This window comes from Bos indicus, chromosome 3, assembly GCF_029378745.1.
Source record: "Bos indicus isolate NIAB-ARS_2022 breed Sahiwal x Tharparkar chromosome 3, NIAB-ARS_B.indTharparkar_mat_pri_1.0, whole genome shotgun sequence".
Classification (NCBI taxonomy): domain Eukaryota; kingdom Metazoa; phylum Chordata; class Mammalia; order Artiodactyla; family Bovidae; genus Bos; species Bos indicus.
Window position 1 is genome coordinate 33,687,244 of NC_091762.1, and position 14,773 is coordinate 33,702,016.

Genomic DNA, 14,773 nt, shown 5'->3' on the forward strand with positions numbered 1-14,773 from the left:
ATGGTCATCTGAGTTAAATTCACCCATTCCAGTCCATTTCAGTTTGCTGATTCCTAGCATGTTGACGTTCACTCTTGCCATCTCCTGTTTGACCACTTCCAATTTGCCTGGATTCATGGACCTAACATTCCAGGTTCCTATGAGATATTGCTCTTTACAGCATTGGACCTTGCTTCTATCACCAGTCACACCCACAGCTGGGTATTGTTTTTGCTTTGGCTTCATCCCTTCATTCTTTCTGGAGTTATTTCTCCACTGATCTCCTGTAGCATATTGGGCACCTACTGACCCAGGGAGTTCCCCTTTCAGTATCCTATCATTTTGCCTTTTCATACTATTCATGGGGTTCTAGCATATTCAAAAAGCAGAGACATTACTTTGCCAACCAAGGTCCATCTAGTCAAGGCTATGGTTTTTCCAGTGGTCATTTATGGATGTAAGAGTTGGACTGTGAAGAAAGCTGAGCGCCGAAGAATTGATGCTTTTGAACTGTGGTGTTGGAGAAGACTCTTGAGAGTCCCTTGGACTGCAAGGAGATCCAACCAGTCCATTCTGAAGGAGATCAGCCCTGGGATTTCTTTGGAAGGAATGATGCTAAAGCTGAAACTCCAGTACTTTGGCCACCTCATGTGAAGAGTTGACTCATCGGAAAAGACTGATGCTGGGAGGGATTGGGGGCAGGAGGAGAAGGGGATGACAGAGGATGAGAAGGCTGGATGGCATCACTGACTCAATGGATCTGAGTTTGAGTGAACTCTGGGAGTTGGTGATGGACAGGGAGGCCTGGCGTGCTGCAATTCATGGGGTCGCAAAGAGTCAGACACGACTGAGCGACTGAACTGAACTGAAGTGAACTGAGACAGTGAGAATAAGAGAGGAAGAAAAAAATATTTGCTTAATAGAAATATACATATAAACATATTCATAAGGAAATCTTGTCCTTGTTTCCACAGCTGGCAGAGTATTTATAATTCCCTTATTCCACTGGATGGCCCTTGTTCCCTTTGCCCTCAGCAGATACCTCAGTGAGCTGCAGTCTTTACAGAGTGGAGGTGGGAATTTTAGGGCACATAGCAGGCCTTCAAATAATATTTCTTACATCAGTAAGGAAGAGGCTGGTCTACATGGATCATTGGAAGTAGAAAGAAGCCCGTCTCTGATTTGTGTAGACAACCAGAATAGACAAGCCAACTAAAAAGTTCTGCTTACCACATAACTGTGTGAGCTAACACCCAGGTCAGGAGATAATCTCTTGTTGGTTTTTGTTTTCCAAGGTGCTTGGACACACAATCAGAGAGCTGTCACTTGGGCTCTACCTGCCTCAGGTAAGGTAGGTGAGGTCCTACCTGCCTCTGTGGAGTGCTCTCTCGGTCTGGATGGGTAGGAGGGCTCAGGCGCTGGGAGGTGGTGTGGAGGATGAAAGGCGGTCCCTCAGCCCCTTGTGCAGCAACTCCTTCATACTTTCCTCTGGATGACATTTTCCAGTGCCCTCACTAGTGCCGCTAATGAGCCCCAGGGGCCCTGGGGGACTGCCACCAGGGCTTCCGCTGGTGCCCTGAGGGCTCTCCACTCTGCCTGCAGGCTCAGAGAACCTACCTCGGTAGCAGCTTCTCCTGAGTACTGCTCAGGACAACCGGGTTCAAGCAGGAAAGCCAGCTCCAACACACAGCTCCCAGAAGGCCCAGCATCAATCCTCACCCAGCCATAGACCCAGAGAGACACCTGGACTAGGGCAGGGGAACAAACTCATCACCCTTCTCCCAGATCTCTGACTCCAGCCCTGGGACCTGACCCCAGCGAGGCACGTGACACACTCAAGCAGTTCCAAAGGCAACAAGCAAAATGGGCAGTGCTTCTGAGAGGGTCCTTGGGACCATCCACTCGCTTCTGCCACTCATTGGCTGAATCACTTGCATTCTCTGAGTGCTGATTCTGATTCTTTATCTCAAAGGTGAGAATAACAATGCCTGCCTCACCGCCTGTTTAAAGGTCCTGATGTGACCCTGTGTTTACACCCAGAGACTTGCAGAAGCTGCACAAATGCTGCAGCCGTGCAGGCAGAGGCAGAGCTCCCCCAACACACCCACGTGACGCCCCGGGACCGCCAAACACACCTCTCCACTCTTTTACTGATGCCTCCTGCCCTGCTGTGTGTCAGCAGGAGCACCCTGTGTCAACCAATGAATCAGACCCTGTAGGAGATGTGTATGGGAGCTTACACGAGTGTGGAGCTGGCTAAGTGAGCCCAAGATCTGTGGGGCAGGCAGGCAGGCAGGCAGGGAAGATCATGGGTAGACTGGAATCCACAGGCACTAGCTGAAGCTGCTGGCCACAGGCTTGAGTCCCTCTCAGGAAAGCCCCAAGTCGTCTCTATCTTTTTTAAAACAACATTTATTTATGTATTCATTTATTTGGCTGCTTTGGGTGTTAATTGCAGCATGCTGGATCTGTAGTTGGGGCATGTGGGGTTTAGTTCCCTGACCAGGGATTGAATCGGAGCCCCCTGCACTGGGAGCACAGAGTCTTTAGCCACTGGACCGCCAGGGAAGTCCCCCAAGCCTTCTCTTAAAGCAGGGATCCGCAACCTCCAGAATTCAATGCCTGCTGATATAAAGTGGAGTTAATTAATACTAGAAATAAAGTGCACAATACATCCAATGTGCTTGAATCAACCTGAAACCATTCTCCACCACCCCAGTCCTTGGACAAATTGTCTTCCACGAAACTGGAAGCCAGTTTCTGGTGCCAAAAAGGTCTCTGGTGCCAAAAAGGGCTTCCAACACAGTGAGCCAAGCCCCCCAGGATTATCTCCATAATTTAAAGTCAACTGATTAGGGGCTTGAACCACCTGTGTAAAAGCCCTTTAAAGCAGCACCTGAGTTAGTGTTTGATTTAGTAACTGGTAGATGGGAAGTCGGAGAAGGCAATGGCACCCCACTCCAGTACTCTTGCCTGGAAAATCCATGGATGGAGGAGCCTGGTAGGCTGCAGTCCATGGGGTCGCTAAGGGTCGGACACGACTGAGCAACTTCACTTTCACTTTTCACTTTCATGCATTAGAGAAGGAAATGGCAACCCACTCCAGTGTTCTTGCCTGGAGAAAATCCCAGGGCTGGGGGAGCCTGGTGGGCTGCCGTTTATGGGGTCACACAGAGTCGGACATGACTAAAGCGACTTAGCAGCAGCAGCAGATGGGAAGTATATGCTACAAAATAGCTGCCACTTTCTTTCTGTTGTCCAACTCCATGAAAGACTAGCACACGGGGATTCTGTAGCCAAGCCAGGCTACCAGGAAGCCATCACACATCCCACTTGCTTAAATCTGTATAAAGACACTTCTTGTCAACATACAGTCACGGTTTACAAAGCACATTTAAATTCCATTGTCTCATGTAATCCTCATGACAGCTCTTTGAAGGGAATTTATTTTATTGTTGACTTACCTAACCTCACACACAGCTGCTAAGTGACAGAGTTGGGATTTGAGCCTGTGTTGACCTGATTCATTCACATCCTCACCAGAAAGTGAGTTTGATAAGCGGAGGGAGGAGAGAAAAGCTTCAGTTTCTGGCTGCATTTTAGAAAAGGGCAAAGGAATAGAGACCCAGATATGTGAAACAATCTTTGCCTAAATGTTGGTTTTGCTGGGGCCCATTCTGGATGACAACAAGATAAGAAGTCACAAACAGGGGATTTTACTCTCCTGCATATGGTGCTTAAAAAGCCCCATTTCTTTCCCCCAATTAAATTAAATCTGTCCCAAGCCTCTATCCTACCAGTGCAGAGGGAATTCAAGGCATTGTTATTGGAGCTTCCTTCTCCACTATCCATTAGAGGTGAGCAAAGATTCTGGAGTTGCCCACATCACAGCACATTCAGGGAAGGGCCCACTGGCCCCTCTGTGTGCACTGTCCACACAGCTCTGCTCATGACCAGTCCTCATTTGGTCTCTGCCAAGAGTCAACTTTCTCAGGTCACCTTGCTGCCATTGTCCTCTGGCTCCTCCCAACCTCCTGGGAAGCCCCATTCCTTGCTCTTTAGCTTGTTTTCCTCCAAACTTCCCTTCCACCATCTCCCTCAGCATAATCCCCTCAATGAACCTGTATTTTTTTCTTTTCTTTTTTGTTGGACTGTGAAATAGGCTGAGCGCCGAAGAATTGATGCTTTTGAACTGTGGTGTTGGAGAAGACTCTTGAGAGTCCCTTGGACTGCAAGGAGATCCAACCAGTCCATTCTGAAGGAGATCAGCCCTGGGATTTCTTTGGAAGGAATGATGCTAAAGCTGAAACTCCAGTACTTTGGCCACCTCATGCGAAGAGTTGACTCATTGGAAAAGACTCTGATGCTTGGAGGGATTGGGGGCAGGAGGAGAAGGGGACGACAGAGGATGAGATGGCTGGATGGCATCACTGACTCGATGGACGTGAGTCTGAGTGAACTCTGGGGGTTGGTGATGGACAGGGAGGCCTGGCATGCTGCAATTCATGGGGTCGCAGAGAGTCGGACACAACTGAGTGACTGATCTGATCTGATCTGATGATTTTTTACTTATTTATTTTAATTAAAGGATAATTGCTTTACAGAATTTTGTTTTCTGTCAAACCTCAACATGACTCAGCCATATGAACCTGTATTTTTACAAAACAAAATCCAGGAAAGGGTAAAAGTGGTCTTCTAGGTGCCCTGACAACCAACTGTTGTAGTAACAATAACAGACTTACTGAATATTTATTGTCTACTAATCACTTATGTTGCCTCATTTAATCCTATTAATAAGACGCTATTATTATTAACCACTTTTACATATGAGGGAAACAGAGGCCTGAAGTCACGTGTCCAAGGTCAGCTCAGCTCACAAGCATCTCCCAGCTTTCTGACTCCAGGGCCTGTGCTCCAACCACTGCTCTTTGCCATCTCTCCCTAAAACTGGTGTAAGGAAAGGTGGCACAAAAGCCTGCCTGGGTGACCTTGGGACAGAGGAAGGACAATTAGCCACAGAAGCAAAATCAAGTCACAAGACAGTTGCAATAAATTCTCTCATGCAGATAGGTGCGCAGTGGGGAAGGGGAGTAAAGGACTCAGATTCTGGGTCTGCTATCTACCAGCTCCCTGACTTACCCTCTCTGTCAGTCTCCTCCCTTCCAAAATGAGGTTGGTGAGCCCAACCTTCCAAGCTTGATGAGAGGATCAAAAGGCAAAAAGTATGTAAGAGCTCTTTGTAAACTCTGAATTCTGTAGATGTTTCATGTTAAGGGTATGGGCAGAACATATGCCTTGCCAGCGCCTGAGCTGAATAACATTAGTCGTGGCAGCCCTAAACAAAAGATAGCCCGGTGCCAAGGTTAGGTCACTGTTCTGGGATCTAGGGAGCCAGGCAAAAAATTCTTTTAAAGACTGAAACAGAGAGTTTGCTTTCCTGTGCTAAAGATGCTGGAAAACATAGAACTACATTTCCTAGACTTCTTTGCAGCTAGGGCCCATGAGTGACCGAGTTCCATGAGGAAAATTCCTACATGAGCCTTGGAAGGGCTGGGGAAGATAGGTGTGGAGGCAGAAAGAAATGTAAGGCAGAAGCGGGGTCAGGGGAGATAAAGCCTCTTGGGTGAGCTGTGGAGGTTTCCAGTGCCTGCTCCCTGGGTACAGGCAGCAGAGCTGTGTCTCCACCAGGGCAGCCCCATGGGATGCTCATGGAATTCTCCTGGCTCTGTGATGTCTTGGCCCTCTCCAAGGTTCTATAAACTACCTAATATCCTCTAATAAATTCCTTTCTGCTTAAATCAGCCAGAGTGGAATCTGTTCTCCCAGACTGGTATTGGAAGAGATTCCAAGCAAGAAACCCTCGAGGATATGAGAATCTGGGACTGGTTTCCGAACACGTTGCATTTCCAGACAACAGAGAGTCAGTTAGCCCCAGAAGACGGGATTTGACTGGTGGTCGGCACATCACGGTGAAACAGCTACTGCTCTCACTCTAAGAGCCCCACAGTAAGGAGTCCGCGGGAGGCAAGGCTTCAGCAATTTAGCCGCTGCTGAAGTAAACCTCTAAAATAAGCTTTTATTATGAAAAATTTCAAACCAACACAAAAATAGAGTAGTATGCTCAAGCCCTCATGTACCCAGTTTCTACAGTCACCCTGCTATCATTCTGTCACTGCAGGAACTTCCTCTGTCCCAGTTCACTGGATTGTTCTGAAAAAAATCTAATGTAACATTTCACCCCGAAGTACTTCAGCGTGCTTCTCTAAAAGGTGACTTTTAAAAATATAACCATGACAATATCTCACCGCCTAGAAATGGACACTAATTCCTTAATACCATCAAATATCCAGTCAGTGTTTATATTTCCCCATGGTCTTGCCTTTTTAAAAATATTTTTTCATATGGACCATTTTTTAATGTCTTTATCAAATGTATTGCAATACTGCTTCTATTTTTATGTTTTAGGTTTTTGGCCACAAGGCATGAAGGATCTTAGCTCCCTGACCAGGGATTGAACCTTCATCCCCTGCATTGGAAAGTGAAGTCTTAAACCCTGGATCGCCAGGGAAGTCCCTTGCCTTTTGTTTTTTAAGTTTGCTCAAATCAGGATCTAACTAACTCTATCCATTGTGATTAGTTGATACACCTCTTAAATTTCTTTTAATCTATAAATTTCTCTCCCTCTTTCTTGCTCATTTTTTTCTTCCTGTTGAAGAAATTGGGTCATTTGTTCCATAAAATTTCCCATAGATCAACCTTCCCAACTAACTTCTTGGAAAGTTAAAATCCACATGTCTAAGACTCTGTTTCAACTAAGGTTTCATCACAACCTGGCTTCTTCCAGGCAGACCACTCACCTGGTACTTGTAGGTGGAAGTGGGCCAGCTCAGAAGAGGCAGCTCTTCAAAGCGGGGCTGGAGACAGCAGAGTCCAGGGCACACCTGTCATGGGGACTCTGGATCATCCCTGGAACCCAAGGAGCCAAGTGGTAGGTGAGATGGCAGTCTGGGTGTCCCTCCTGGCTAAGTGTCCAAACCTGGTCACTTGGCCCTCCCAGGGATCCTGTAAACCATAACCCCTCCATGCAATACACCCCTTTAGGTATGAACTGGTCAGAGTGCATTCTGCTGACTGCAATAGAAATCAATGTGGGTGGAGGGCAGGGGTAGAATAAGCCTTAATTCTGCAGAGCACTTTAGGGTTCATAAAACACTTCTCATACATTGGGTGCTCTTTACTACCCCAAAAGAGGGCATTGAACAGATGAGTCAGACCAAGCAACCAAACCTCCCAATTAAAGGAGTATCTCAAGCTCAGTCTCAAATCTTCAGATTCCAGGCCTCACACTGTTCTCACCATCCGCCTCCATCTCCTCACGGGCTGCCAGACTCACAGCACAGAGGAGGGGTGTCTGGGGCTACAATGGCCCAGGAAATAAGCCAACACAGAGAGATGCAAAGGCTGTAGAGAGACTCCTCCCTCTGGGTAAGATGAATGCACGTCCTCCCCCAAACTCTCTTCCTGGTGATGTCAGGGTCACATGGACAAAGTCCTAGGGTCTGAGCACCCCAATACTCCTCCTTTCAGGCAGGCCGTGCTGGAGAGAGGGGCAGCAGCGGTCAGGAAAGACAGCCCTCCAAGTTAAAGCCCACTCTGTTGCCCCAACTCTGTCACCAAAGCCTTTCAGAGTCCAGTGTGTGGACTCTGTTCTAGTGTGTGTGTGTGTGTGTGTGTGTGTGTGTGCACGCGCGCATGTGTGTGTGTGTGTGTAAGGGGGTACACTGGGAATTGGTCAGGGAAATAAAGTGGAAGGGGGTTCAGGGGATCCTGAGAGGACCAAGGCTTTCTCCAATGCATGGTCACTCAAGTTTAAGTAGTGGCAATGGCCTGAAATTATCTAGATGAGAGGCTGAGGAGGGGGCTCCGAGGGCCTCCCTCCTGCCCTATCTGATGGACAGCAGCTTTGATCCTGGAGTCTGAGGCTCATAAATAATATCCCAGGCATGGGTGCCCTGGGACTTCTCCAAGGGCAGCTGGCTGACAAGACCGACTCTGCCAGGCCTTGCAGGCAGGCCTGGCCCCATTGCAGCAGGCCGTGACGGGTTTATGGCCAGCAACCGACAGTAGTTACCTCAGATTTATCATCCATCTACAAGGGCAAGGGGAGCCACTAAAGGCTGCCGGGGAGCCACTCAATCACTGTGATGGGAAGTGCAGTCGGAGGCGGTGGAGAGCAAGGAGGTAGGAGCATGCTGGGAGCCTGGGCTTCCTGCTGGCTCCTTGGGTTACAGTCTGTTCTTGAGGGGGATTTACAGTCCTGGAGCCCACAGGAGTCAAGCCACCTCCGAGAGGGAGGCAGAGCTGAAGGAGAATGAGGGTGCCAGTACAGTTGGACTGGCCCAGACAGAGCCGTGAGGGGAAGCACGGGGACCCAGCACCCAACCCGCTGGCCACAGTGCCTGTGAGAGGCAGCTTGCCACCTTGGCCAACACTGCCTGACCGCCTGCCTGGGCAGTTCTGCCTTCCTGGCAGCACGTCCATCTTCAAGCAAGGCTGTTCGTGGTAACCCTGTATGTGTGAATACCTGTGCCCTTTCTCTGGATGTGTGTCTGTTTGGGGGTTTACGTCAGCAAAAAAGGTGCATGCATGCAATGAGGCCATTTCGCATTGTGCTCGAGCACCAGACAGCTATGTCTATTAATTAGTATCACACCTGTGCACAGGTAGGGTGGAGGGCGGGGACATCATCAAAGCCAGAGGGTTCTGGGTCCTTGTCCACGCCTATCTAATGGGTGAGTCAGTAGATACAAGAATACAAGAGAGAGCACACAGGAGGACAGGGAGAAGGGCTGGTGGGGTTTAATAGAAGGGTGAGTATGGATGAAATGGATGGGAGGAAAGAGAAGCTGGGCAGGGGTGGATGGAAAGAGACTTAAAGATTAGAGGGAGAGCCAAAAAGCGCCCAGATGTCCACACAGTGCAGCCAACTCGGCCCCAGATGTGGTCACGAACAGGAGGGAAAGGGTGGAAAAGAGGTACAGGAAGAAAAGCAGAAAGGACAAGGGAGGAGGAAGGCTCAAGAGGGAGGAGCAGGGTGATGCAGCTGGTGGGAACATCATCTGCTCCAGGAGCCCAGGACCTGGCTCTGCAGCTTTCTCACCTCAGCCATCTCCACCAGCTAGAGCTTGCTCGGCAGCTGGACCTGAGCACAGGGCAGCCTGCCCTCTGGCCACACCACAACCACCCAGGCCCAGCTCAGAGCCCAGAGAGAGTGATCCAGGCCTGGCCTGGGTAAGAAGCAAACTTGCCACCTTGGAGAGTTCACACAGAGAAAGGAGTCTCTGCCCTCAGACATGAGGGGGCTGATGTCAGTACAAGTGTGGAACACCGTTGCAAGGCCCAGCTGCTACCCAGCACACAAGTGTGTACACCCACATGGCCATCTCCATGTTCCTACATGTCTTGTGAGCACCTGGGTCCTGACCATATAAGGCATCGCTTGGATAGTGCAAAGCTGGTCCAGGCCACCTCTTCCTGCAGCCCTAGGAATTCCTAGGTTCAGCGCTGGAAAGTCTCCTCTTTCTGTCCTTGCATTTGCTGTGAGGGATCTTCTGGCTGGACTGCCTGAGCTCCAGCAGCCTGAACCCCAATAGGCCAGATGTGAACCCAGACACTGCAAGTGGAACAGAGCCTAAAGCTCATTTCTGCAAACCTGGTTCTGCCACTACAGACCACACCCTATGGGTGTGAGGTGTTGAGGGGGTATCTGTTTGTTTGCCAGTGTGCTCCTTGGGTATGTCACATGATTCTGGGTGTCATGGGGCACCCAGCCAGGTCAGATGCTGGCTGTGCTGAGCCAAGCAACAATTCTCCAAGTGTGATGTGTAGACCCCTGGGTGTCAGGAAAAGTCCTTGAGGTACCCTTCAACTTTTCCCCTTCCCTATCCTCCACTGGTGTCTGGCCCTTTGTGAGATTCCCTTTCTCTGAATGTGGGCAAGACCTGTGACTTGGTTCTACTGTAGCATCAGGCATCCAGCGTCTCTGAAGCCCTGGAAACGCTGTAAGCCTTCTCCTTCACCAACATCTACAAGAATGTTCATCCTGACAGACTGTTCCCTGCCCTACCACTCAGGGCTAAGAGTAAAAATCATACGGCCAGTTACACACACATCTCCACATCTCAATCCTAGGCTATGTGGCAGGGCTTCCCTGAGCCCCTCTGCTGCACCAAGCAACCAGGGACAGCAGGGGGCGCACTTCTCCCTACACTGTCTTCTCAGGGAGCCCAACCTAGATCCCCAGCACAAAGCATAGCCCATGCTAAGACCACCATCAACCTGTATCATCAAAGAATAAAGGACTTATGAAATAGCACATGAACCAGGGTGTGATTCCTGTTTCCATCAGAAAGACGATTTCGCCAGGGACCGGAGGATAGAGGCTGTTGGCCTTTGGTGATGCAGGCAGGAACTTGGAGGAGAAGGCAGATTTCTATGTGGCTGAGAACACAAAGCTGGAAACCCAGACGCCGTGGCTGCCCTGAGATGACTCCTACTTGAGCAAAGCGGTTACCTCTAAAGGGATCTATGTGTCCTTTTGTGGCAGGAGAGAGATGCTGTGGGGAAGTGGCAGGGCTACATGCCCAGGGCTGCAGTTTAAGAAGAGTGCCCCCTCCCATTCCCACGGCTCCTCAGATGGTAACAGCAGAGGAGGGAGCCTTCAGTGGGTTTGCTGGCATAGGTTCCAATTCACCTTTGAAATGAGGTGAAACTGAGACAAGGAAGGACCTCTAGGGCAAGATAGGAGCCAAGTTTCTCCACACAGGGGAGGATTCTAACCCACTGCAGGAGTGTGAGTGGCCCCTCTGCCCCCAGCCTCCCAATATTCCCTGATACCTGTAAGTTCATCCATTAGGGGACAAACCCCACAGTGGGAAATGCAGCATTGAATAAAATATGCCTAGGAGAGAGAACAGAGGCAAGTTCTTGCTCAGTTCCACGAGGCAGTACATTCTCCCCTGGGCTCAGCTTTGTGGGGAGGGCTGGAAGCAGGGCCCCCCGGGAAGGGTGGAGTCAGAAGTGGGAGACCATCACAGGCACTCCAGAGCAGAACAACTCTCCTTCCTCCCATGTGGGGCCTGGAGTCCCTCCCCGCAGCGCTGGGGACTACCAGCCGAGGTGGCTGCTCCCGGCCAGCCCTGACACTCCCACTAGCCAGAGAGACAACAAAGCCGTCCCCCATCCCCTTGTGCCAGCTCCTCTTGGCAAAAGGAATAAAACGGCCCACTTATTTTTATCACTCACAGATTTCCCAGGAAATGGGCTATTAGTTCCCCTAATATAAAGATAATAGGCTTGTCCCCCTCCATACGTGGCACAGCCCAGCATGAACATACTTGAAGCTCCACAGAAGGTCTCTCCTACAGAGGATGGGGTACCTGGGAGCAGGACCTAGAGAGGAGCCATAAGCTGGGGTTCCCCCACCCCCTGATGGCAGAGACACAGTTTCAGGAGTCTCTCCCTGCCCTGTAGCTGATCCCACCCTACTCTCAATTGTAATCTTCAACACCTATGGGGTAAGTAAACACTACTATAAAACACCCCAACAAATAGGATGTGGGGGCCCCATAAGCCAAGGACAGGATGCTTCCCAGGGACCTGTGTATGCCTGTGTGTGCTAAGTCTCTCCAGTCGTGTCCAGCTCTTTGTGACCCCATGGACTGTAGCCCACCAGGCTCCTCTGTCCATGGGATTCTCCAGGCAAGAATACTGGAGTGGGTTGCCAAGCCCTCCTCCAAAGGATCTTCCTGACCCAGAGGTTGAACTTGTGTCTCTTATGTCTCCTGCACTGGCAGGCAGGTTCTTTACCACTAACGCCACTTGGGAAGCCTTGGAACTTGGGTGCCTCCAGTTCCTTTCTAGATTATGCTTCATCCATTTCCCTTCCTCTCCACAGACCCACTGTGATAACAGCACTGCCAGGACTTCAGAGCACCAGGCTCTCAGTGAGTGCCCTGCCCTCTCACACATGGGCTGTGGGAGCTCCTCAGCCCTTGGTGAGGGCCTTCTCACACCAGAACAGAGAAAGGGGCCTGGCTTTTCTATAGTCTGTGAGGACTGCGCCCTGCAAGGTGGTGGCTGGCACCTGGGCATGTAGTCACACGGGCTGCAGTCTGGTTTTATGTTGCTGCTTTACTTGTCACACGTATGACCTCTCCACCGAAGCTGCACGCTCTGTGAGAGCAAGGGCCCTGACTGGTACTCTCTTTGCTCCCAGGAAGCCTGGGCAGTGATGGGCAGGAAATGGGGGCTCAGTGAGCCCCAGTGATTGATGAGATTTGGGGCAGGGCACAGTGGGGCGCGGCCCTGTGCTGCTCACGCTGACCACGGTGAGTGTGCAACAATGCAAACTGCCTTTTCAGCCTAAGCCTCGGCTTCCTGCTCTCCCGCGTGTGTGTGTGTGTCCCTGAGAACACCAGACCTGCACACAGAAGCCCTCCCCAACTCCTACCTCTGCTGCCTCTGCCCCTTACGCTGTGGAAGCACGAGCAGGCAGAAAGTAGGGACAGCCTCTCTCAGAGGGCAAGTGCCAGCTGCCAGGCACTCCTTTCCCCTTGGCCATCGGAGGTCTGGGGGTGGGCGCCATGGCCTGGGGATGGAAGAAATGAACTCACATTATCTGTCTTTCTGCCCCCAAGGAGAAAGACAGTCTGTCTAGAGACACGGAGACTCTGAGCCAGGAGGTGTGCTGACAGCCTGGGCTGTTGCTGGACAAGCAGGGGCAAAGCCGCCCAGCCCAGGAGGAGCTGCTCCCCCAGAGGGGCAGAGGGTGGGGGCAGCCTGTGACCACCCCTTTTGGGCTGTCCGTGGAGCGACCAGAGCCGCTTCTAGTGATGGGGAGGGAATCCCTCTGGGTTTCAGAGGGGAACCCACAGGCCCAAGAGAGGAGAAAAAGGCCCAAAATCCCTCCAGTTGCTCTGAAATTTCAAAAAGGGGTAAAGATGCATCTATGCCAGCAAGAACTTGTGGGGAGTCACTGGGGGAAACTTAAGGATGAGGCGGGGTGAATTTGAGTGTGCAAACAAGCAGGATGGCTGGTTTACTGAACAGCCTCCTTTTCCTCTTCCTTATTGGGACTCAGAACCTCAGGCTCCCTCTCCCCAGTGGGCTGTGCGAGTGGCTCCTTGGTCAGGAGGTACCGCGCCAGCTGCTCCAGGTCCCCCAGGCTTATCCTCTGCAGGCACTCCTCGTGCTCCCGCCTCAGCAGCTGCAGCATTGCCTCAGTGTCCTGGGGCCCAAAGTGTTTGGCCAGGACCTGGCCCAGGTGGTGCCACAGGGGCTGGGGCAGGCGGGTGTCCTCAGGCGCCGGCTTCTCCAGGGGCCGCACGACCACGCTGATGGAGGCGTTGGGCCCAATGCGGTAGTCGGAGAGCCGCTTGTCATCTGCCAGCAGCTGGCCGTGGAAGAGCAGGTGCTGCTGCTCCTCCGGCACATGCAGCCGCTCGGACACCAGCTTCTTCAGCATGGCCACGCTCTCCTGTCCTGACACCTTCAGGCTACATCTCCGGCCCAGGAGCAGCTTGACTGTGAGGAACATCGGGCTGCCGGCAGATTCAGGAGGGATCCATGCTCTGGCGGCTGCCCTGAGGGTGAAGGGGTTCTGTAGGAGAAGGTTTATGTGTGTGGTTTCTCCTTATCAACGGAGGGCAGTGGTCCCAGGAGGCCGAGGGCCGGGCCCAAGAGGACAGCCATTGGCTGATGCATGGTGATGTCACAATGCTGCTTATCAGAGGGCTCATTTCCAGAGTGGGACTTTAGGGAAATGAGAGGGGGCATTTGGGACACAGAACATTCCTTCCTCCTTTAGAGGAGAAATGAGAGGAGAAGAGGAAAAAAGGAGGGTCGGGAAAGCGAACGTAGGACTAGGAGAAAGGAGAGCAGGAGGGTGTGACAGGAGGGCCCAAAGGACAGGGCGGCAGAAGGAAACACACCCATGTTGCCTCATTCAGCACTATTTCATGCCCTTTCTGCCGGGACCCATCCCCAAGGAGAGATCATATCATGATAGATATTTCCTGCTTTAATTTATCAAGGGTCCTCCTTCTGTCACACACTTGACACGCCCTCTTGGATTGGGTTTCCCAGACACAGAGACAGGGATTCTCAAGCACATACATAGTTGGGAGGTAACCCCAGGATGCTCCTGTAAGCAGGAGCGAGAAAGCGAGACAGATAAGGGTGGGCAGTCCACACTGCATCAGTGAGCAGATGGCCTCTGTGGTCAACTAGGAGCTCTTAGTCCCAGCGGGCACCTTGAGAGGCCACATGGAATACACCAGCCGTGCGTCGGGGAAGTAAAGAAGCTGAATCCGTGCCTTTGGTCTTTGGGGTGCTAACTTGGTACCTGTGGTCTTAATGTGTGCAGAGCCAGCTCCAGTGACCAAAGAAGACCCTCCTTAGGCAGAGACTTGCAGGAGCTGGCAGTAACTTTAACTCTCTCCACTTCCATCTCACCCCCATCCCCTACTTACAAATAATTCTCTCTTGGCGCAGTTAAAGCCCACTCAACCAAAAGAATGAGACTACCTGAGGGAGGCGCCAGGACACAGAAGTCACTGTAAAACCTGGCAATGGAGGCTAGCTGCTCCCACCCCAGGGTCAGACCACCTGGGATGATACACTCTCCTCTCATGGGTTGAGACAAGATAAAACCCTAGAACCTAAAAAAATCCCTCGTGACCTTTGAATTCCAGAGCCAGCTAACCCCACCCAGGGCCCAGCCCCTTTTGCAGAA

At 51.3% G+C, this 14,773-nt stretch overlaps 1 protein-coding gene across 1 annotated transcript; it reads right to left on the bottom strand.

Annotated features, from left to right (window-relative positions):
* Positions 1-2,813: 2,813 nt before the first annotated feature.
* Positions 2,814-13,744, bottom strand: UBL4B (ubiquitin like 4B). The gene is made up of 2 exons (XM_019958386.2): positions 10,876-13,744; positions 2,814-10,531 (listed from the first exon to the last, which is right to left on the bottom strand). The coding sequence occupies exon 1, from the start codon at positions 13,574-13,576 to the stop codon at positions 13,079-13,081; it is 498 nt and encodes a 165-aa protein (XP_019813945.2). The 5' UTR covers positions 13,577-13,744; the 3' UTR covers positions 2,814-10,531; positions 10,876-13,078.
* Between the last annotated feature and the right edge of the window lie 1,029 nt (positions 13,745-14,773).

Bases quoted from the DNA above. Each gene is read 5' to 3' on its own strand.
- UBL4B (XM_019958386.2), bottom strand. From the start codon at position 13,576: ATGTTCCTCACAGTCAAGCTGCTCCTGGGCCGGAGATGTAGCCTGAAG.